The sequence below is a fragment of the Takifugu flavidus genome, chromosome 21 (assembly GCF_003711565.1).
Source record: "Takifugu flavidus isolate HTHZ2018 chromosome 21, ASM371156v2, whole genome shotgun sequence".
In the NCBI taxonomy this organism is placed as follows: Eukaryota; Metazoa; Chordata; class Actinopteri; order Tetraodontiformes; family Tetraodontidae; genus Takifugu; species Takifugu flavidus.
In genome coordinates, this window is record NC_079540.1 from 4,718,691 (window position 1) to 4,742,171 (window position 23,481).

Consider the following 23,481-nt stretch of genomic DNA (forward strand, 5'->3'; position numbering starts at 1 on the left):
TTGCTACTCAGAGGAACCAAGTTGGATTTAGCAGGTAAATATATCAAACTGAGGTGGTCAATGAGGCTGAAGGTCAGTGATGGTCGGCTGTAGCCAGGGACACCTATAGAGACTAAACGTAAGCCTTATGGCTTAGGGACTAACTATCTCAAGAATCTCAGCTAGTTTATTCAAAAGCTAAGTGAGGGCTGTTGGCTCGCCTGTATCCAGCCTGAACTTCCTCCATCTTACAAATTGATGCTATTTATGTGCATCTAGGTTGAACCTTTTTATCCACAAACCTACAGGAAACAACATAAAACAGCCTCTAACTGGTGTTATAAACAGTTTGTAGCCTTTCACAGTCCCGTTCTGGCTAAACCAGCCCTGTGAGCGCTGGTGGCGTGGGCTCACCTCCCCCTTTCATCCCGCTGCGTGCTGCATTTGCAAATCACATGAGCAGACCCGGAGGGAGGGGATAAAAGCGGAACACATCAACGTAACACAGTCACGTCTGCCTTCCTCTTAACTGTCTCTCATCTTGGACGCGGCTTCACCAAGGTTGTTTGGGTGTTTTCTGTGTCAAGGTAACCTTCAGGGCATTAAAGCTTGTACTGCAATTAAATTACTGATCTTCTCGCCTGTGGCCTCCGTTCCAACGGGAGGGAACACAAACACACGTAGGTCAGTACGGTAAAGGTGTTTTTTTTACAGGTTTTCTCCTGACTAATTGGTGGAAGGAAGCTCCTCTGCCACTTCTGGTGTCCTTAGACTACATAAAAAAGAGGCATTGTCAATATCTCAGACACGCTTGAAGGTCCATACATCCGTTCCTCTCGCTCTAATGAACAGTGGAGGAGCGCTTCGGCCTGGGTTAACTGGTTTCTGTCAGTCGTGATGATGGCGGTGTGCTGGTTGTATTTATGAAGCACAGTTCAGCACCTGCACTGTGGTGGGGGAAGGGGTGGGGGGGGGGGGGGGGCAAGGGGTTGGTGTGTGTATGTGTGTGTGAGTGTGTGTGTGGAGGGGGGGCAGTGTTTTAAAAGCAACTTCAAAATCATAGAAAATTAACTGTATGTCTGCTGATTTACCATGTGGCTGTGAGCCATAACACGAGCGGGAATAACCGGAATAACTCACAAAGATCCCGTTTGCACTGATTAGGACATTTTGGGAGTTTGCAAAATCCTAATTGCTAAGTGCATTTAGACAGTTGCTCCCCTAATAGGACCAGTGCAGTCAGCCTTTCTCCCACTTAAACCAGTCCATTTATCCATGTGACCTTTCTCCTTCAGGTCCCAGTCCCAATTGAAGCTCTTACCCTCCCAATATAACCAGTCATTTCTGCTTCACTTTCCTCCTATTACCAAATCCATTTAGTTTCTCTCTTCCAAAGGAACCAGTTGATTTAGCTTTTCTCTCTCTCAGACACATTTGCTTTTACCATTCAGCTCCTGCCCCCCCTCCCCATTATATCCGGTTGATGTCCATGTAAGCTTTCCCCCTCTATAAACACATAGCATGCTAGCTACGTAGCTAAGAGCTAACGGTAAGCTTTAACCCTGTGATCATAAATAATGCATTTAAAATCATTCAGTGCTAGATTTTACAGCATTCGCACACGAACGAAGGAATATTGGTCTCATCTCGGATGCCTTTGCCTTTCAGAACACAGCGCCGCGTCTCTGTCAGCCCGGGGGGGTCGTTTGATAAACCCCAGAGGGCAGAAGATAGATGATTACAGCGGCGTGTCCTGACCGAGGACAGAACGGTCACGGTGACTGCGGTACTGTGCAGAGGACGCAGCAGCCATGAAGTGGGTCGTGTTCGGCATGTACAGAACGTCCTGCCGGGAATCACCTGAGAAAATGTTAAAATAATAAAAGAATCCAGTCAGGAGAATTCGAATAACTTTTATTGCACATTCCTGTTGGGTCTTGGAAAGACCTCTCAACTTTTTCTACTTTTAAGACCTCCGACAAATACTCAAAGTCAGGGGCTGGATGAAGCCTCCCAGAGTGACTGATGACAGGTCAGATGTGCACATTCCTTTTACTCGTGAGATTTGAAGCGCAAGGAGATCAAACTGATCCTAGATCTGTGGCAGGGGGAGCTTGAAGTCCAGATTGTTGCGGCCTTGAGCCAAATTCAGAGCAGGAACAGGGAAGGGACGGCAATGACATCATAGAGGGGACCAGGTAGTACACAAGGGAGCGTGTCTTGATTCGACTCCCGATGAAAGCGATACTCCCTTTGTCCTCCTTCTCCTCTTCTTTAGTCCCCGAACCCCCCCTTCCAATATGAACAACCCTTCCCCCATCACACACAAATACTGTACATAGGCTGTCGTTCAGTTTTTTTTTCTTCTCGTTTTCTGGTGACAACACCTGCAACATGCTCCAAATCTTCATTTTGGCAAGCCACAAATAAATTAAAATACAAACATTCATGTAACACAATGTGACAGGGTTTTTTTTTCTGACGCTTAGAAAGAAAAACAGAAATATACATACAGAATACAGAACCCAAAGGAGGAAAAAAGAAAGAGAAGCATTTGTGTTTATGCCCCCCCCCCACGCTTTTTTTTTTTTTTTTACTTTTCTGGAAAAAAAGATATACAGTAGCTAGCTACCAATCACATATCACATGCAGATATAATACAACATAATCAGTTCACCCAGTTAGTGTCTGCAAACTACCAGTCTAATCTACTGTATATCACAATAGTATTCTCTTGAAACCAGCAAACACTCGGACTTTGAGTCATTTCGTCTAAATAATAATTCAGTTTACGGTTTCTCCTGCTCCCTGTCGCCAGGAGGTCGCTACGCCATCGACCCTGAACTGACTAGCCAGATTTTTAAAAGACTAACAAGCGCTCGGATATGTTCACATACCAGATGGTGTGGTGCATTTTTAAAAATCTTTCTGTTCATATGGTTTACTACACGCGTGTTTAACCACACATGAACACGCTCACAGACACGCTGCCCTTGTTCCAACAGCGGGGGCATGGTTGGCTGACATGTACAGCCGGAGCAACACTCGTAGCGCTGCTGCTTTTATCTCTGTCGCCATTAGTAGGGAGATTTTATTGCTACTTTTATAAGCCACTCACGTGTCATCGCTTTGAAAGATTTTTAAGTAAGCCATTCTCAGAATTTGACTAAAATATACTAGTTACATTAGCTCGCTAAATCTAAAAACACCCTGCATATTCACTTAGCATTCTAAGATATTTATGCTAATACTGATGCAGGGAAATACTGAAGCCACCGCTAGTTACTCAGATATCAATAGGTATGCCAGGCCAGCAGGTGGCGATACATTCCACATCACTGTCACGTTTTCCAAGCACGGGCGCGTCACTTTCCGCAAAACTTTTTTCTTTGCATCTTGAAGAGCGCCGCGGCTCAAATGTTTGTTTTTGCAAACCTCCGGCGCGAGCGTTGACAGGGCCGAGAGCCCGACTGCTAGCACCCTATCGCTAACGAAGGCTTTGAAATGTCAGCGAGCGGTAGAATGTTTGACATCCTCCATCATTCTCAGCTGGTCTCCTCCGCTGAAATGTCAGACCAATTAACGGCTCTCCTTCTGACATTTAACAGGAAGACGGCGAAACAGGTGCAGGTGGGGCTCACCGGGCCTGGACCGACAGGCAGCCTGTGACAACTGACGGATTGCTGGATCCCTACATTTACAGATCTGTTGTATTTATACTAAGCACACCTCAGGAGGTGTGTCCAGCGATCCCAGCACGCAGTCATTTATTCCAAGCCATTTCGAAATCCGCCTGACATTTCCAGACGCATCCCCCCGCCATTTTCCCCCTGCGTTTCCTCCATCTTTCTACACCGACATCAACCAGGTGGGCCCGTCTAAAGCAACGCTCGCGCCCCCGCCTGTCTGCGGTCGCCGGTGCTGCAGGTGTGAGCGCGATCATGTGTGCGTCCACGGGCGCAGAGAAGTCAAGAGCGAGAAGTGTGTATTCTACAGATCTCCGAGGGTTGGATGGACACGGATGAGTGCACGTAAACATTCAGTCACAACCACGCACGTGTTTACAGTAGTAATAATCAAGAGCTGATGGACAGATGACAAATATTTTAAAGAATAAATAAGCAAATAAACAGCCTTCCCCTTAGGCCTTAGAGTCATTAACAGTTGTCTCCTTGACACACACACACACACACATACACACACACACACACACACACACACACACACACACAGGCCTGGCCTTCAGCTGCACCATCTGGTATCTAAATCATAGGAATTACTGTATTCATCCCTCTTTCTCTCTGTCACCCCCCCCCCACACACACACACACACACACAAACAATAATATGACAGTGGAGAGGGAGACGGAGAGAAAGAACAAGCTCTTATGTCATTTATCATACATAGTCTGCATCAATCTGCGTGAGAGCAAGCTCTAAATTTAGCATCGAGAAATGCAGAGAAAGTGGACAAGCTAGCTAAAGACAGAGAGAGAGCAAAAGAGAGCCCAGCTCCGTGTAAAGTACAATCTTCATGTTGCATTAAACTGCGTGCAACAGCACAGTCGAAAAAAAGAAAATGGGGGAAATGAAGGAGTGCGTGAAACACCAGAGCGCTGCCCGTCTATTAAACATTAACAGCTTCATTTATATGTAAATGACGCGACGGCTACAGAGAGTTCAGTGCTATAGAGGAGGGGGCAGAGGACAGGATGGCACGTACACATATGAGAGAGGAGGATGAGGCTCCTTCCTTCGGTAGTTTCACATCTCTGCAGACGCACGAGCTGCGTGAGTTATCCGACCGCATCAGCAGGGGCGAGTGTAACGTTAAAAAAGAGAGAGAATTCTCGTGAGGCTAACCACACGCCCGATCCATGTGCTCACACTTCCAGATGATGTGAAGTAGCACGCGCGCACACACAGAGACGCCACACACAGACGCGCACGCCTCCCTCTGGGGTCTTTCTCAAATGAAGGGAAAGACCTCCCTGGGTGAAAGAGAGAGGGATGAGGTTCTTTGTGGCTGCTCCCCGGAACCTTCGGGGGAGTCGACGACGAGGAAACGCGAGAACAGAAAGAAAAACCTGGGGCGAAAGAGCGAAAGTGAGAGATCTTTGAGTTAGCGTGGTGTGTTGCTTCGGGGGGGGGGGGAGGTGGCTGGGTGGGGGGGGGGGCGGGGGTCGTGGTTCGGTGGGCGGCCGCTCAACCGTCGGACACAGGCGGGGACACCCAGCCGTACTTCTCGTGGGTTTTCACCAGGGATTTGAAGGTGGCCTCGGCTTCTTTACGGTTGAAAGCTTTCTTGGACTTGCCCGGTTTCCTACATATACGACCCTGTAAGGGAGGAGAAAGAGACGGGGGAAACAAGTGAATACAACAGCAGATTGCAATCAGAGAGGTTCCCAAGCGGAGCCGCGTCCAATCAGCATTCATCTACAATCTATCGTACGATCACGCTGTTTTCTTTCGTAGCAACGTCGCCAAAGGTTTTAGCAACAAATGCAAATACAGCGAGAGAATTCACAAAGCAACGCGTCACAACAGGACTTTTCATCCTCACTTCTTTCTACAGTGGGTCTGGCGTGCACTTTAGGGGCAAGGTGGCCATGGTTTCAGCGATGCTCATAGCTACACTAAGTGCTTTTAAGATGTCTGAGGGCGGATCAGAAGCAGCCGAAGCGCAGAGCCATGAAAAGGGTGCAAAGTGCATCGTATGAAACCCTCTTGTGTTATATGAGGGGGCATTTATATCCAGGCTTGCTGCAGTATTCTTGTTTATAAGCACAGGTGGAGGAGAAAGCGGGGGCTCGGGCGTCGCCCGTGCTAATAAAACCGCTGCCGGCGTTTCCTGATGAACAGTCTGAAGGCACGAAGAGAAAAGCGTAGATAAACACAGGAAATCAACCCGATGACGCTTCGGCTTCTCCCACATTTCCGCTAATAAAACTGCAAACCGGGAGGACAGCAGCACCCTCCATCCTTTGCTGATGGACGTAATCGTGGGTCCAGAACAGAGCCATGAGCCTAAAATCTAGATTCCAGCAACACGGCTGAGCCCCAAAATAGAATGTTCGGTGCATTTCAGCTTCTTTTTAAACGGATTCACGCATCGAACGGTCACGAGTCCACAAACGTGAGCACAGATTTGGACAAAGCTGATTGTACAAAGTAAATGCAGCGTGAAACAGATACCCCAGCGCGCATAAACGCTGTCTACAGCACACGCTACCATGTATTTGCCACCCTGTGGCATCACTGGCCTCATTTCCCAGCGGGGTTTACTCTCTCTCTCTCTGTCTCTTCTAGTGTGGGCAGCAACATTTTAAAGAGCTCCTCCTCATTATCCAACTCAACGCCAAATCAATCCTGCTTACAAATGACTCCTGTGGCATTCTATTCCCCATTAAACACGTGTAACAGGGGATGAAAGAAGCTGGCGTCCGTTCTGGCAGGGTTTGATTCAGGAAGTTGTGTTTCCTGTGATAAACCTCATTTAGAGGACGTTCGAGGTGGCAAATTCTGGCGTCACCTCACCTGGCCCGCGAAACAGGGCAGCGCTGCAGATTTAAAAATATATATATATATATGTCACGGGGATTATGCATCTGTTGGCAGTGCTTCACTTTCAGAGCGGACGGATCATATGGTGGCTTTCATCGGCTCAAAATGGCGGCCGCTGCCTCTGATGGATGTCATTATAGCAACCGGCTGCTGTCAGGAAAGAGCAACTATGATAGTAATCAATGGCACGTTGCTCATTAGACCGAATGCAGCGTTCCGCCATGAATATTTCTCCTCCGGCGAGAGGAGCTCGGGGGCAGGGTGAGTGTGCGAGTGGGTGGACCAAATTAAATTAATTGCTTTGCATATGCGGCGAGGAGACGCCGCCGAATCAAAACGGCGAAACACCTGAAAAATGGAGAAATGGTCACGTTCGCGCAGCATCTTTGACTAAATGGAGCGGAAATTTGTGCCATTGTGTTCCATCTCAGTAGGCTGCAGTTAAAGATGATCTGGGAGGGAAGATTGTGTGTGTTTGTGTGTGTTTGTGTGGGTGCTGGCGAGGAGCGAGTGCTGTAGGCATGTCAACGTTTATCTATTTCAGCTAACCACTTGTTCATTGAGAGACGCACACACTCGGGTAAAGTGGCTGCCGGGTAATCGTGTGAATGGAGATCAGTCAATGGGCAGAGCAGGCAAGGCCCCAGTGCATGTTGGGAGGTGGGGAGGGTGGGCATTGCATAACGCCACCATGTGCTTAAAGGGGTCGGGATAAACAAACGGAGGAGATCAATGGCATCGTCATCCTCATCAGATCAGTGCGGAGAGGCCCGTGGGGTTGACGGCGAGGTCATTAAAGGGGAACGCCGGTTCACCTTCTGTTCAGACTTCAGACGCTGAATTTAATGTCTAATGCTGCAAGAACCTTGCTTGCAAAAGTCCTCCGTGACTTGAATGTTTTGCGTTTTAGCTTCTCGTTTTCGAAGGATGACAAGCGGTTTCTGTGACAGATAAGCTAGGCCGACTTCTGCCTCTATCAGATTCCTGATCTGATAAACGAAACAACCTGCTGAAATTGCCATCGCCGATCGTACCGTAGCTCTGAGAATCCCTTCAGGACGCGCCAGTCCAGTCTCTTTGCAAATGAGTCTTTTAACAGTGTCCTGCGGTGCAAAATTAACATGACACCGGTGTAGTTTCCTAAACTCTGCTTTCGGGAACGCCATGCAAAAGAACTGTCCAACAGGACAAAAGCGCCTTCATCAGACACCGGTGTCCACCTCCACGGCCCAGCAGGGGTTCGCTCACTAGCGTGCAAGCCCAGCTCAGCAGTGTTTCCCTGAGCACCGAGAGCTTCCGCCAACCTGGTGACAGGATGCAGATCAGGCCCACGCGTGTGTTCTGGTACAGGCGAAGACACGTGCAGCTCTGTTGACTTTCAGCTCGACGCCCCGGCGCTGCATGCACGCTAAAAATAAAAGGAAGCTCCTAAACAAGCCGGACCGCTATTGTTGCAGCGCACCGCTGGCCAGCGACGGGTAAATATAACCAGCACACTCAGTTCCATAAATACTTCTGCGTAATTCTACTTGTCACAACAGATGAGGGATGAGGACATCTTCCTCCCAAAAAATAGGACAGGAAATGCATGCGGGCGGCTTTCCGCGCGAGAGGACGACAAAAGATGCACGTACAAACACCCACGCAGATAATTAATCAATATTGTTTCCATTAGACGGAGAAGAAAACTGCAACATAATTAGGGAGCGCTGCAGAGCGGCAAACTCATCTCCTCAAGTAGCAAATCAAGACACACACACACACACCACACACACACACAGACACGCACACACACGCGTGTGTGCTATTAGACAGCTATCTTTTTAGGGCTTCTGGCTATTTACCTCAACCTTCAACCTAAGTCGTAACCCTGAAAACCCCCTTTTTTGGCCCAACCTGATGTTTTTTTTTATTTGGGATCGGTCCCCACATGTGTAGGAAAACAAACACACGCTCTCTCTGTCTGTCTTGGTCTGTTGCCGGTACAGATTTTTTGTATGACCTCGCTTAAGAACAGATGCTTAATGGCCACAGATTACTCAGGAATAAAATGTGATTATATCATCATAAACCCCTCCCAAAAACTTGTGTCAGGGGCTGCTGACAGTTTACATAAGGCCTCCTGTGACAGCTCAGTCATCCAGCTGGCACCAGAAGCCCGAGTCGGCGAAGGGAAAGAAGCAATCTCCATAGAACAGATTAAATTATAGTCACGTGACATAAAAGGTGACTATTAGCATGTTGGCGAGCTGAGATGATCATTTCAGAGTATTCCGAGATGCAGGGCTGCAGTTGTCAACAAATTTGATGGGATTACATAATCCACTCATCCTAAATCATCCTCTGCCTATTCATTAGTTCATCTTTCAGCATCTTAGAGGTTGGAAAACTGTCTGATTCCTCATTTTGGGACCTCCCTCCCACTGCATGGCGGCAGCGCTTTGTTGTCATTCCAATGCTGATTTATGGATGCAATAAAAAGGAAAAGCAGACTGCAGCGAGGAGATAGCAGCGAGGAGATACCGGGGTTTGCCTTTCAGCAGCTGCCAAAAAATCCCACAATACTGATAATCTTAAGAATCCCCACAACACATAAGGGAAGAAAGACTACAGTCTTGATGACTGAGCATGGAAACGTTCAAGGCATGAAAAGTGAATTTTAGTGAGTAGCAGTGTCTCATTTGTTAGTTTCCTTTTCCTCCAAAGGGACAAAAAACGGCTTCTTTTTCCCGGGAAAGCTTAAAAACTGGTTGGGATTCACTTTCCGTGACATGCACTAGATTTGACATTCGTGTTGGAATAAAAGCCTGGCTGTGGTCGACACGTCTTGCGTGTGAAAACGGCTTTTATGCGTTAATTACACGTGACGCGCGGAGCGGCCCAAGTCCGGCGCGTGCCAGGGCGGAACGTTAACGAAGCAGAGGTGACGGACATGCATGACCCATGGAAAGACCCTCACCCACCAGCCCGCCCTCGTTTCCTCACCTGTCCTTTTACGAGACTGGCTGCGAACTGCCTCATGACAGCTTCCACCGTGTAGGCGCTGGACCATCCGCGGGGAGTCAGCAGCTCCATGCATATGGCCCCGCCGTCCAGCACGTAGCCGTTCTCCAGCCGGGGCGACAGGACCCGCATGAACGGCGGCGAAAAGGGGAAATTGTCGGGAAAGGTGACGTTGAGCAGGATGAACTCGGTGTTGGTCTCCTTCATGTCCTGCCACAGCGCAGAGTCCTTGTCCACCTGGTGCAGCTTGACGTTCCATTCAAACAGGTTGTCCTCTACCAGCTCCACAGTGATGAAGTTGTCCCCTAACCTCCTGATCTCCTGTAGCTCTTTCATCAGCCTCCGCGTCCGGACCTGGGTGCAGTTCGGCCGTTGAGGCACCAGCGGTGGTATCGAGGAGGCACTGGTGGCTATACTCCCACCTCCCCCCGTCTGCTGCTTCTCCTTCGCATCTTTGCCCTGTTTATCCTTGCCGGACGGCTTGTCCTTTCCAAGCTGGTCCAGCTTCCTTGCTTTAATCTCCGGGGTGCTCAGGATGTTGCTTTCGTTGGCGGTCTGACAGTGTTTGTTGGCGTTATTTTTCTGGTTCCCTTTGGTGCCCTTTAACGAGCCCTGGTGGTGCTTTGGGTCCTCAGTGTCTCGGTCGTGCAGGCGGATGAGACCGATCTTCCGCAGTAGGTTGGCCATATTTTTGATAGATCAATAGATCTCCGCCGATCCCCCCACACTGGGGCAAGATTCCCTTCCGCCTCGATTCGTCCTCGCCGACAAGACCTTTATTGACGCTGATTATTAACCTTGTTGCACCACAATCCCTCCTCCGTTCGCTGCAGCCTCGGGATCAACACGACCGGGAAAGCCTGTGTCGTGTTCTTCTCAGCGCACCTTCTCTTCACGATTCAACTGGGAGGGGGAGGGGGGGGGGGAGGGGGGGGACACACCAAAACAACATGAATATGCGCGTTGGACTTGCAATTCGTCAGATTTGCGCTCACAAATGAAGCCACATCATGCCTGCAGTAGCTGCACGGCGGAGCGATGCGCAGAAGCGCCGAGGTGATCCTAGTTTAACACAATCGTGTCATCGCATGTAAAACGCACAAATATGCTGTAAGAGCACCACAAACGCATCAAAAGGTGTGGGGGAAAAACGCAGAATCTCGCTGATGGAACTACGAGAATGAAATACACCTATTTTACTAAGAGAGATGTAGAAAACGGGGCTGCTACAAATAAATATTTCGTCTTTTTTGTCTCCTTCCGCTGCGCACAGGTCCATCATTGGACCGCCAATCCGACGGCAGTGCGGTCTTACCGGCTGAAATCTTTCTGACGCGCCGATAGACGGACCGGACACCGATCGGGCTGCATGTATCAGAAACAGAAGGATCCTTTCCACCATCCGGGAGAGCTGGTGTCGGTGTCAGCCGCAGTGAGGAAGAGGAGGAGAGCGCTCGGTGTGCGTGCAGCTGCGGCAGCTCCGGCTATTTAATGCAGCTGAGGGCGAAGCAGCCCCCGGTGATGTTTCAGCCCGTCTTTTCGCTGCTCGCCGTCAACTGTTCCGTTCTCACTGCTGGAACGACGGGAACGGATGGGGGATTTCAAAATAAAAGCAGCGAGGCTTTGTAGGTTTGCTAAATCCGTACTTAAAGCCTTGTGAAAGGTGGACAAAAAGAACCACCAATATGAAGACCTCGGTAAGAATAGGATAAAAGGCAGGGTAAAGATTGAAGCGCTGCAGCGCATCGATCCTTGCTCTTTAAACGAATCCCCTATTACACTTTGTAACCCCTCTCTTTGTTTGCAGCGTGTTTATTCACACTGTGTGTATGCAAAACTGCGTTTTGGACACCCATTTCAAGATTATACCTCTGTACACTTCCTGCCCAACCTGTTGCGAATAAATATAAAAAACATTGACGATACAGTCTGACCAATAGTTCATCCCGGATCCTGTTAAACAGGCTAAAAAATATTTCTTTACCATAGCTCTTCTATTCAGCTGGTTGAGGCGGCAGATTATGAGTCCTAGAGGATGAAGGTGCTTGGATAGATCTGATTTACAGGATCCGGGACGGGCAATCGGCAGAATGCATTTAATAAGCATCAGATTCGTAGTATAGTGTTGCTGTATTGGTTTAGCTGCAGAAAATAATAATAAAAAAATGTGTTAAGTTTGGTTTGGAGTCTGTCCTTTATGAATGTGAAATTTGCCTCAAAACAAAACAAGTTGTTTTCAACTCAGCTATTAAATTTTTTCTTTAAAATGTTCCTTTCTGTTTTCTTCAAAGCAAATAATAACGTCTTTCTCATGCAGCTCTACTGTAAATTCAACCAAGACATTTTGTGTAGAAACAAGTGATCAAATATGAAATAGTTTCGTCATTCATACCACAAAATGTACAGGAAGATTAAATATTAATCTCGAATATTTTTTGTTTGTTTTCCCTGTATGTTCTGTGAATAATTTAAAAACAAAATTATTTTATTATAAAAGCACCTGCACGACATTATCGATACAGATTTACGGCAAAATGTCATTGGTTGTTACCATGGTAGCAAAACGGTAGGCGGCAACGATTGGCTGAATCTTTGCCGTAAAGCATTCCAGTCGTGTGTCTGTCGTGGAGTCGTCAACCGTCTAAATTTGACAAAGGAATGTTTTTAAACCGTGTCGTCTCCGTTCATATTAATTCCTAAAATAATATTTATTGAAATGGCTGAAAAATTTGATAGCCTGGAGGAACATCTGGAGAAATTCATTGAGAATATTCGACAGTTAGGAATCATCGTCAGTGACTTCCAGCCTAGCAGCCAAGCCGTTCTTAACCAGAAACTGTGAGTATTCTTTAACTTAGGACGTTCTAACAATATTAATCAGTCAATTAGCATAAGATTTGATCATTTACCATGTTTCCTCTGTAGCAATTTCATGATATCTGGACTGCAAGACGTCGAGAAGTGCCGTCAGCAGCTTCATGAGATCAACGTCCCGCTGGAGGTTTTTGAGTGAGTTCAGCGACTTCAATTGTACCAGTCATCTAGATTTATTTCCTCTTTTGGTTTTACATACACGCCAGTTGGTCATTTTTAGGCTTTATACGTGCACAAGAAAATCTTTGAGCGAAGGTTTTCTCAAAACGCTTCCAGAAACCGAACAATTTTACAGCCATTGCTTGAGATGCAGCCTTGTTGTGTCTAATACCTTATTGGTGTATTCTGTTATTGTGATAGTAATGTGGAAAATGCATATTAAAACAACATTCACCAATGTCGCAAGTGCAACCAGACATCATTTATAACAATGTACAAGCAAAGAACCTGCTGGAAGAAAAACAGAATGTGCCAACTACTACCAAATGTAGTTAATAAGAATTATTGATTCGTAATCATGCTTCCCATGACTGACAGTGTGTCTTGTGTTTGTAGATACATCGACCAAGGCCGGAACCCCCAGCTCTACACCAAGGAATGCTTGGAAAGAGCCTTGGCCAGGAATGAGCAGGTCAAAGGGAAGATCGACACCATGACGGTAAGCGATAGGATCAGAGTTACTGAGGTTTTGTCCTGGGGACAGTCACAAGAGTCTTGTAGCTGTTTCACTGACTCCTTTTTTTTAAGCAAATAGACTTAAAAAGTGAAAAAAACGCATAGAACCTCCCTGATATTGTCATTATTTGCACATCGATAATTGACTGTCTGTGGGACAAGTGGCTACATGTTTCTGTGGATGTGTTTCCATTTTTCTCTGATTCTTATTTTATTTTATCTACTGTCACTGTTAGAAATTCAAGAGCCTTCTGATCTCCGAGCTGAGCAAAGTCTTTCCAGAGGACATGTCCAAGTATAAGGCCATACATGGTGAGGATGCCTCCTCCTTGTGACCGCTTCACCAAGACCTCTGACCTCCACCTTGTGACTTCTGAAAGCTTGAGTGGACTCGAACCAAGCCGGCCTGCTGTTATTCCTCATTAGTGTTGTGGCGACAGGTTCTCTGAAGGAGAATCCTTTTTTCTACTCGGTACCCTGATTCTACCAGCTATATCCTCGATTTCCATTTCAACTTTACCTTAAAGAAACGGCAAGCATGCGGCGGCGGGAGGGAAAAGTCTGCATTTGTTATGGGGGTGCAAAAGAGAGCTTCATTAAGGAGCCTTTCCTGCTGTACAGTAAATTTATACTCCTGGAATGTAAACACTTTTCTTCAGGCTCAGGATTTTATCGACCACATTCATTAAAGGCAGATGCGAATTGACAGCGGTTCTGTTCTTTCCTTCTGTTGAAATTTCATGTATTACTTCCAGCTATTTGTAACATTTTGTATGAGTTTTGTTTGTCAGTAAATGCAACTTGTCAGACACGTTTCACTTATCTTTTCCTCGCAGCATAAACGTAAGAAACAATTAATTCGCCCTCACTTAAGCGTGAAGACCAAGGAACATTGGTGAAACAGGAAAGAGCAGGACCACGGCGAGTGTCCCTTTTCTTCTTTCTGCACCTGCAGCCCAATTAGGTTACACAACTTCACATCCAGGGTGGTTATAGGCAGTGGTTGCTACGTTGCCAAGGACAGAGGAGATATCGGGACGCCTGAGCAGGATGTAGAATGGTTCTGACCCAGTAGGAGGGGTTTCAGAAGTATCGGCCACTGGCGGAGCACTGTCACAATAACCGCAGGAGTGAGTGTTGAATTATTAACTAATAAGCTCTTGTGTCTCAGTGGGTCACCCACCGACATGTAAGACATCAGTGTTCAGGTCACTCGGCTCAAGTGTTTCCACTGAAACCATGCAAAGATGCGCCCTGACCGGCTGCCGTCCCCAGCGTTAGCCTCTGTTGCCGTGGCGATGCAGCGACGTCACGTTCGCGGCAGGTTATGACCCAACACGCCCGATCCTGCTGGGGTTTGGAGCCACACGCCTCCCTGACCCTGGAGGGCGATCCTTTGGGGCAGGCGGGGAAATGAGTCCCGTTATTGGTTTGTGATCTGTCAGCACAGTCGTGTCGCTCCCTCCCAGAGGAGTTCCAAACGCTCTTCTCATTTTCTCATCCGACACAGCTTCCAATGTTTACTTGGCCGTGACATTGGCTCGCGTGCGTGCTGAAAATCTCACAACAGCCTTTGTGCTAAACTAACTAGGCTATCTTTGGTCATCTGTTGCTTTTTACAACCGGTTATATCCCAAACAAATAAATTTGGCTTCACCCAGTTTTTGGCCTTTTTTATGCTTGCATGCGGACCAGCTCAGGAAAAAAGATAGCGGTTAGCTTCCCATCCCCTCCATCAGCTGTGTGAGTCTTACTGGAGAAGATGAAATAACCACTCAACATCCTGCAGCTGGGAACCCTCCGCAAGATCGATTTCCACCTGTGCTGTCTTATCAGGACACAGTCAATGTTATTACTGCTGCACATAGCTCCATAAATGTAATACCATGGAATATTCAGCTGCATCGAATGCCGGGGGAGTTCAGAGCAGGCAAACAAGAGCACAAACACGGAATATGAACCGCACATCACGGCAGGGAGACGGCACATTTATTGCAGGTCATCACAGTGTGGTCAGTGTTAGTTGGCTTTAGACCCCATATCCTTTGGGCCTAGCACAGGAAGCACTTGACAAGTGTAAAAAGAGTAAGCCACTGACGCAATAAATGAATAAAGCATACACAATAGGGTAACAGAACAGGATGATTGGATTGACCCAGCTGATTCTTTTTATTGAAAACCTCTCAATACCAAAAAGCAGGAACTTTTCAAGGCCAGTTTTCTTTTTTTCTTCCTAAAACTTTCGCTCTCCCGGCGCTCTGCAACAAATCTGAAAAAAACCTTTTTTTTGTCTGCAGAGGACCTTCTGGCATCAGCCAGCTCTGCTTCTATACTCCTCTTTTCTATAGCCTGTCCCTTCTCTGACCCCACGTCTCTGTTTCCAGGTGACGAACGTCGTCGCCGTGGTGACTCATGGTCGAGTTAAACTTTCAATCCAATTGGAAACAGATTGAGGTGAAAAATTAAATTAAAGGCTGTTTTCGTTAAGATTGTGTGCTCACCACGGTATCCCTTTATGTGTGTGTGTGTGTGTGAGACGCTTCACCGAACAGAACTGGGGCGTTGACTATTAAGTATGTTGCTGAGATGTGTGATGACTGTGTGATGACTCATCCACGGTCATCTTCCTCCCCCTCCCAGCCTCTTCCTCCCTCTCGTCTTCTCCACGCACTCCTCCGTGGCACCTTTCCATACACTCCCCGAGGAGCAGAGGTGAGGTGCAACCATGCTGGGGGAGGGGGGGTGCGCACGATACACCATCTCTGCTGCTTTATTATTTGTCCGTGCTCAAACAGGAGGGGGGGGCACAGATCATATAACATGTCACCCCCGTGTGAATACAGTAGCTGTCACGTCCTGTCATATTTCACCGCGTACGCTTCACGAGCTCCGTGCTCCCGTTTCATCCCGAAACAGGACACGTAACAAACCTTTTCAGGGACAAAAGGCACCGCGGTGCCTCGCCAGTGTCAGGTGATCTGACGCCTCTGTGGCCTCTAAATAGTTAATGCATTTCCTGAAATTTTGAGTCAAAGAAATCCATCAAGCCACCTCGTCATGTTAGCATTCACCAAAAGTCCGGCCAAGAAATGAAGGAAGTGAGAGCACTTCACTGATGAGACTTAGTAAATGAAACATTTGTTTAAAAGAAATGGGAGGCGTATTAGCTAATGCCAAGGCCGCAGGTGTCGCCATGTTCACCAACACATGACAGGAAGTTTGAGTCTTACGTCACTTCGCAGAAATGTACTCTGATAAATGGACTGAAATCCAATTATTACAATTATCTGATTACTCCCAGTTATTGGTTTTTTATGGTTATGTGAACAGGCCCAAGGTGTTGTGTTTTATTCCTGGAGGACAAGAGAAACAAATGTTTTCGCTTCTGCTCTCCTCTAAATTAATTTGTATCTTGTTTAACTCCAATGTGTTGAGGTCCTTTCTTCAAGCGCCTCCGGAAACTTGGCTCTCCTCCATCATTCGTGCAATTCCTCACATTCTCCCCACTCTTTATTTTATCTCCATGCTAATGAATCGAAGGTTTACGGCCCAAGAGGCAGCTGAAATGTAGGATCCTCCCGCGCCCTTGGGTTGGAGGAGGAGATACAAAAGAGAGGGAGGGGAGGCTGCTGCCTTTGATTCTATTAGCATAATGCCTTTCTGATGCTAATGCTAAGAGCCCCAGACAGACCCGGCCGCTCGGCCCACAGCCATGATAGGCTAACCCAGCCTCAGATAGCTCGCTGGTCTCTGCGGCATTGTGGCTGCTGGCTGTCTCTGTTTCTCAATGACAGATGTGAAGCAAGACCCCCTTTTCCTTCTGTAACCCCAGTCACCATGGAAACACCCCTCCCATCCCCTGCCATCCACCATCTCTCCCTCCCCTGTGGATGAAGCCTGTGTCCATGGCAAATATCAAAAGTGCATGTGTGGCCGCACAAGGTGTTTTCTCATCATGGAGTTCTGGAGCGTAGTTTTTTCATTAGCGCATCAGAGCAGGAGTGGCCCTCCTACTTACCATTCTGTGGAGGCGCAGAGCGTTATCCTCACACCCACGCACTCAGGTTCAGGCACATAAAGTGAGTCAGAGCACTGCTGGTGGCGGTGAGCCGGTCCTGAGCGTGTTGCTAACAATAATGAGACAGGTTACAGCGAGAATCATGACTCTTTACGGCGTTTACGTCTGTTGGCGTCGGACCCTCGCTGCATCACTTCGTGTGGGCGTGTTTGTGCATTTGTAACGACCTTTAATGGTTTGGCAGCGCCACCAAACCAGAACCATAAATTAGCCCGCTAACGTCTGCATCACGACACTGCGTGCACCTGCTGCAAGGAACCTCCTCTGGAAACTATAAAATGGAATTACTGTGCCAAAAAAAGCACCACAGATGGGAGGCAATAAATGGAAAATATCACTTCCATCCCCACTTTGTGGCCCGACTGCTGGCATGTGTACATCCCTCCCCCCCCCCCCCCACCATCTCCTTTGTTAGACTGCCATTTTACATCTGCAGTGGAGCTGGTTTGCTGACGAGCGGTGCGAGGAGGAGGGGGGGCAGAACTGTGATGGGGACACTGAGGACGGTGGGGGTGTGATAATTTCCCCCTGGTTTAATTATGTGAGTCTGCAGACGCCCCTGGGTCGTTTCATAGCACAGGTGAAAACGCGCGACGCCTCAGCAGTCACGTGCAGCGGGTAGCCTCTCCTCCGCCCGGTTAGGCCGCGCAAAGGGGGGGGGGACAGGAAGTCGATCACTTTGATCAATCGCTGTCGCCGCCACTGTCGGAGGCGCTCACGGCGGCGGTCGGCAGAAGTCTGATGCTGCTCGGAGGCCTGGTGCCTCCAACGTCTTGGGAAGACAAACAACGCAGCTTCTCACATATTTAGAGCGGCGATGATCCAGGATTTAGCCGGAGGCTGTTTTGGCTCGAGGCTGCGTGTTCTCAGGATATCAGGATTATCATTTACTGCTGTTGGTTTTTCTTTTGCTGGGTTTATTGTATTTGAGTTGTTGTGACTCCTCACAGCAGAGCTCTCTTGGCTGGTGTATCCTCAAAACATCCCTATAAACAAGTTGATTTACACGCACAGAGAACTGACAAGGAATTGACTCATGTTACAGACAAACAGGAAGTGTGCGAAAAACTGTTAAGACGCAGTTTAATTTGGACAGAAATAGAATTTTCGCTGCTTCTGATCTCATCTATAATAATGATGGTGTCCCACGTGGTGGAGTGAAATGTTAATTTGATCCCTAAATAATTCCCCCAATTGTCAGCTGCTGCACACCTCTGGTGTCCTCGGGGTGTCTCTTTCTCATCCCCCTGGACACACACACACACACACACACACAACACACACACACACCACACACACACACACACACACCATAACACTTGCCTTTGTTTTACCATTTGGCTTCAACCTCTGTCTTCTGATGCGACCCCGGTAGAGGTCATGAAATAAATGCCAACCCCCCCCCCCCACCTCACATATATAACAAGGTGACCTTCCGCGTGCATGGCTCTGATGTCTACCCACTTATTTTGTGATAAATGAAGCTTATATCACATTGTCAACATGTGAGTATGATTTCTGAAGCGTTTCTAAAGCCATTTGATCCTGTCCCTTAGTTGCAGGTCTCCTGTGGAGATGACACAAACATAAAAGTAGGCTGTGCTCATGGGTGTTTATTGAGTGTCGCGGGGGTGTTTTGGGCCAAAAAGTGGTTGCTACCAGCATAACGAGGGCAGACGTGTGTGTGTGATTGCCTGTGTGTGTCTATGTGTGTGTGTTTTTCAAGCTTGGCCATTGTGTAATGGGCCAATCCAGTCAGATTGTTTCCGACTCGTGCTGAAGCCCCCGTGGCAGCAGATGTGGCATTACACAGCAACAACAAAAGCTCATTAATCACTGTCTATAATGTGTGTGTGTGTGTGTGTGTGTGGTGTGTGTGTGTGTGTGTGTGTCCTCTGCTGTGCTGTTTTTATGTCTGCCTCTTCGGTGCCCGGGGGAGCGTATTTGCAAGCTCAGCCGCTCGTGCGTATACGGTTTGATTCCACTGCGGCCAAAGAATGTGTGTTTGTGAACACCCTGCTGTGTGTGTTTGTGCGAGCTGTGGTGTGTGTTTGTGGTTTGAGAGTTGAAATCTTTACAGTCATCTACAGTGATTCAAAGGAGGGACGGGGTTTTCATATGACTCTGACCTTACAAAACATCAGAAGATGTTTGATTCTCTTGCTCCCTCCCTCCCTCCCTCCCTCCCTCACAGACACACACACACACACACACACACACACACACACACACACACACACACACACACACAGACACACTGCAGAGATAAGGTGAATTCGGTATGCAGTAATCTGATAACGGTTCACTTTATTCTGTTTCTCTTCATGCTCCCTACGATGATATTTGATCAGGTGACATCACACTGCAGATACACACACACACACACACACGCAAACACATACACACACACACCCCTCCTCGCGGATGACTGAAACCCACATACATCCTACACGGCGCTCGTACTACAGTAATGAACAGATGCATCATCCTTCTCTGTCCTTGCCTCAGACGGTGGCTGACGTTCTCCCACGACTCTTCAGATTCTCTAATATTCCCACTCTCCCCTTAATGTGTTGCACCTGTGTCCTGTTTTCTTTTCTCCCCATCCCTTTCTTTCCCCTTGACCTTGTCTTCATGCTAATGTGAGCGTCCCAGTTTGTTTCCATGCCTCCAAAGGTCTGTGACATCAGCAGAGTCAGAGATTACCAAAATAGACTGGCGTCAACAGCGCCTGCATCCCAGAATATGGCACACATCATTTCTGAAGCGAGCTATCAACAATATTTTAAGTCATTAACTATTAGGGAGAGAAATACAGGCTAAACCAACAAACTAACATTCCAAGCAAGACATACATTCATTGTAGTTGCCTCATTTATGACACCAGAAGACCAATTTGCCTTTTTTGGGTAATAATTTCAATTTCTTTTCATAGTATTGCAACTATTTAAGTTTTTCCCCCCAGTATGGCCAGAATATGTTGTACAGAAGTTTGAGGAACCAAAAAGTCTGTGATTGAGCGCATTCTTCAGCCCATTCTTCAGCACGTGGCCCCTCCCCTTAAAAAGTCCTCTACTAGCTTCTCTCTTCACAGAAATTCGGGGCATCTGGTGGTGAACACCTGTCTGACTGTTGGTGAAAAATGTCTGCAAGCTAGTTTGTGTGTTAGCTGAAAAAAACGTGTCCAATGTCTGCAGCAAACTGATTTCGCTTCCACCTGCATGATACCTCCAGAGAGAAGACGGAATCACTGCCAGTGTCTGACAGTGAAAACAGGATCTTCCCTCCTGAAAATGCTCATCTACTGAACTGGCTGATTTGTGGGAATATAAGCTCAGTGCCAAGCAGCCAAGCCCTTCTGTTTGGTTGGTGAACCACTGAACACATGGAGATCTTCCACCACAAGCTTGTTTCCAGGGTTAAACCAAGAATCTCCGGTCATCCCTTCGCCTTAAGCCCATCAGGCCACTGCCAACTGGCCAGGACTAAGCCGACGGCTTCAGAGCCAGTTAACATGTGTTCACTGGAGTGAGCAGCTTAATGGCTGGTCGAGACTGGCAGAGTAGCAACGCTGGCTCAGAGTTACATAACCCCACGTCATGGAACTGGATGAAGCCTCTCAGTTATTGGGTGACTGCTGTTCCTGGAACGGTGTCTCCTAAAGATTAAATTGTACCGTTCTGCGTCCTGCCCTCAGAACGCGGATCTGCGGCGTCCTCAGAGGACCTCGCACACCTGCAGACCCGAGACAAGTTCATCAAACATTGAGGGACTTTTTTCCCCTCCCTCTTCTTATAAGTTGAACTATTTTCACCTTTCGGGCTCCAAACTGAACACTTTCAGAAAGAAAGCACTCAGGCAGCTTCATGAATAAGTTAGTGAAGGTTTGAGGAGACGGACATACGTTTGTTCGCAGTCCACTCGTCTTTAGTCCAGGACCGTCGAGGGGCTAAGGTCTGTGCTGCAGTGTGTGTTTGCTGCTCCCTGGGTACCACAGTGTAATAACACTATTCTATATTATACTCTGTGTGTGTGTGTGTGTGTTTTACACCTTTTGGGACTCCCAACTTTGCATTTGTGACATTATAAGTTAGACAGAGTAAAACTTGGACTTTACCCATTAGGCAGAAACCGATGGGTTGAACACATTCGGAGCAGCACGCCCTGAACCCCTACTGGACCTTCGTAGCTGCAAATCTGCAGACAGAAACACAAAAGACTTTGAAGAATGGCCGGCTTCGACTCCGGTTGCCACGGCACCTTGGGCCTGGTGGAGGCCTGAGATAAGGACACAATGGGGCTCTAAAAGGAACAGCCTAGTTAAGGTGATCTAGGGCGAGTCTGGGCATAAAATGGGCTTGCAAGGTCAAAAGTGCATCATGGGAGATGCAGAAATCCGTTCACCACTAAAGAAAGACAAGCTTGCATCCAGGAAATGCTGCTGGTGGCAGTAAAATGTCTCGACGGGATTACTGAACTCATTAGTGACACGACACATGAGATCATTCACCAGAGCAAATTTATCGTCGATCTTCGCAGACTGGCCTATTCATCTTTGAAATAATTCTCGCGCGATAGCCAGGATTTAGGCCGCACGTCAGATTATTTGCAAGTGCGCACGGGCGAGGGACTAATCCGTTCCCGGAGACCTAACAGCTTTGCATTTAATTTTTCAGCCCCTCTGCCTTCATTTTCCTCTCCCCCTTAACCCACTTTCACCTTCCTCGTGCCTCCGCTGAATGAAAGGGAGAGCGCCGCTGTGGGATGAACGCTTCGGGCTTTTCTTCTCACGTTCAGAAGCTGAGTTAAGACAATTAACCTGTCTGGATCATCAGGACACATAATGAGGAGACAGTAACAGTAAATATGCCATTTGTGAACTCTGCCATAACCCCCACCAAGCTCTCCAATGGGCTCTTTAACTACTTTTTAAAAAAGAATAAGTGATTTATTATGATAAACAGTGCTGCGCTAATGACGATTTTCCTTTTATTCTGTCCTAAAGCCACTGACCTAAGCCTGGCGGTGCGGTGGCAGAACCATCAGCGTTACCAGACGCTTTCAGACACAGAAGTCTGAGCCATCAGTCCGACGGAAGGTGCCATATATTTTATCCTCAGTAATCTAATATGGCCCAGAAAAGTCAGGCATACCTGAATATTTATAGAGGGGAGGATGAATGTGCTGCTGCTTTCACGTCTTTGACATATTCGCTTTGGCTTCTCCACAACCCTCAATCCAAATGTCACAAGCGGCATTGCGCCGCCCCTCTCTCTAGGGAAAACAGAGATGTGGGAATAGCTTTGGCACACGTAACGGACTCATATAGAACCCCCGGACACGTGACTCTAATGTCCTGATAAGGGTGAACGCTGGTTGTTTTTTTGGTGGCTGTGCTCCTCTGTCACTGGCTTAAATAGGCAGGATGAAGACAGATTAGGCGGTGATGTCAGGAGTTCACGCTGGAAGACCTGGAAGCGTGTCATGGATTTTCCTGGACACCACGACAAAATTCCTGGATGGCACCTCATGGACTGAAAGTCGCTACCTTACTGGAGCCTACCACCAGAGGGTGCTCAAGAGTCCCCACACCAACACTGCCTTGTCAGCCATTTTAGTTGCGGCCTACCAAGTGCAGCCGAAGCTAATAACTTTAGCATGCCTATTTACCCCTAAATCACCCCTTAAAAGGGGGAGAAAGCTCTCAGCACTTGAACCACAGAGTTTTAGATAAATGTCCAAGAAAAATGGAGAGACTTTGAATATTACGAACAGACAGACGCACAGAACAAATGGAGCCCGTACAGCCATCTGGTGTCATTTGATGTGGAGACATTAAAAGGAGAAATGAGAAAGTTCAGAACTCTGCTGTGAACCCCACGCTCCCTCGGTGCTTTTAAATTCGCTCCACTGAAAAACAACGAATACGGGCAACCTGCTGTTTCTGGAGGCAGCCGCTGGTTATATCCGCCTATATGTCTGTCTGTGAAACTGTAGGATGATGATGTCGGGCCAACTCTGCGGCTTTTGAGCTTCAACTTTCAGCCAGCTAGAGCACAGGCTCAGCAATGCAGAAAAAAAAATCATAATTATTCTTTCGGGCCTTAAATAGAGGTGCTAAAGTGTTTCAGCCCCTCCACACGTGTACCCCTGTCTGTAAAATGCACTTTTATCCCATCACACAGGCGAGGAGGGGCTCGCCACGCCCTGACAACGGACCCAAGAAAGGTAGATCTAAGAGGATGGCAAAATTAGGCATGATGAATCTGCCAATTAATCACACTCTCTCTGTGTGAGCATGGATATAG

General features: G+C 47.6%; 2 protein-coding genes across 2 annotated transcripts; one reads left to right on the forward strand and one right to left on the reverse strand.

The window, feature by feature from the left end:
• Positions 1 to 1,878: 1,878 nt before the first annotated feature.
• ube2ql1 (ubiquitin-conjugating enzyme E2Q family-like 1) lies at positions 1,879 to 11,453 on the reverse strand. Its single transcript, XM_057020578.1, has 3 exons — positions 10,862 to 11,453; positions 9,529 to 10,449; positions 1,879 to 5,316 (listed from the first exon to the last, which is right to left on the reverse strand). Exons 2-3 carry the CDS (start codon positions 10,231 to 10,233, stop codon positions 5,185 to 5,187), a joined length of 837 nt encoding a protein of 278 aa, XP_056876558.1. The 5' UTR covers positions 10,234 to 10,449; positions 10,862 to 11,453; the 3' UTR covers positions 1,879 to 5,184.
• A 667-nt stretch (positions 11,454 to 12,120) lies between these two features.
• med10 (mediator complex subunit 10) lies at positions 12,121 to 13,904 on the forward strand. Its single transcript, XM_057020580.1, has 4 exons — positions 12,121 to 12,384; positions 12,472 to 12,555; positions 12,976 to 13,078; positions 13,332 to 13,904. The coding sequence occupies exons 1-4, from the start codon at positions 12,263 to 12,265 to the stop codon at positions 13,428 to 13,430; spliced, it is 408 nt and encodes a 135-aa protein (XP_056876560.1). The 5' UTR covers positions 12,121 to 12,262; the 3' UTR covers positions 13,431 to 13,904.
• The last annotated feature ends 9,577 nt before the right edge of the window (positions 13,905 to 23,481 follow it).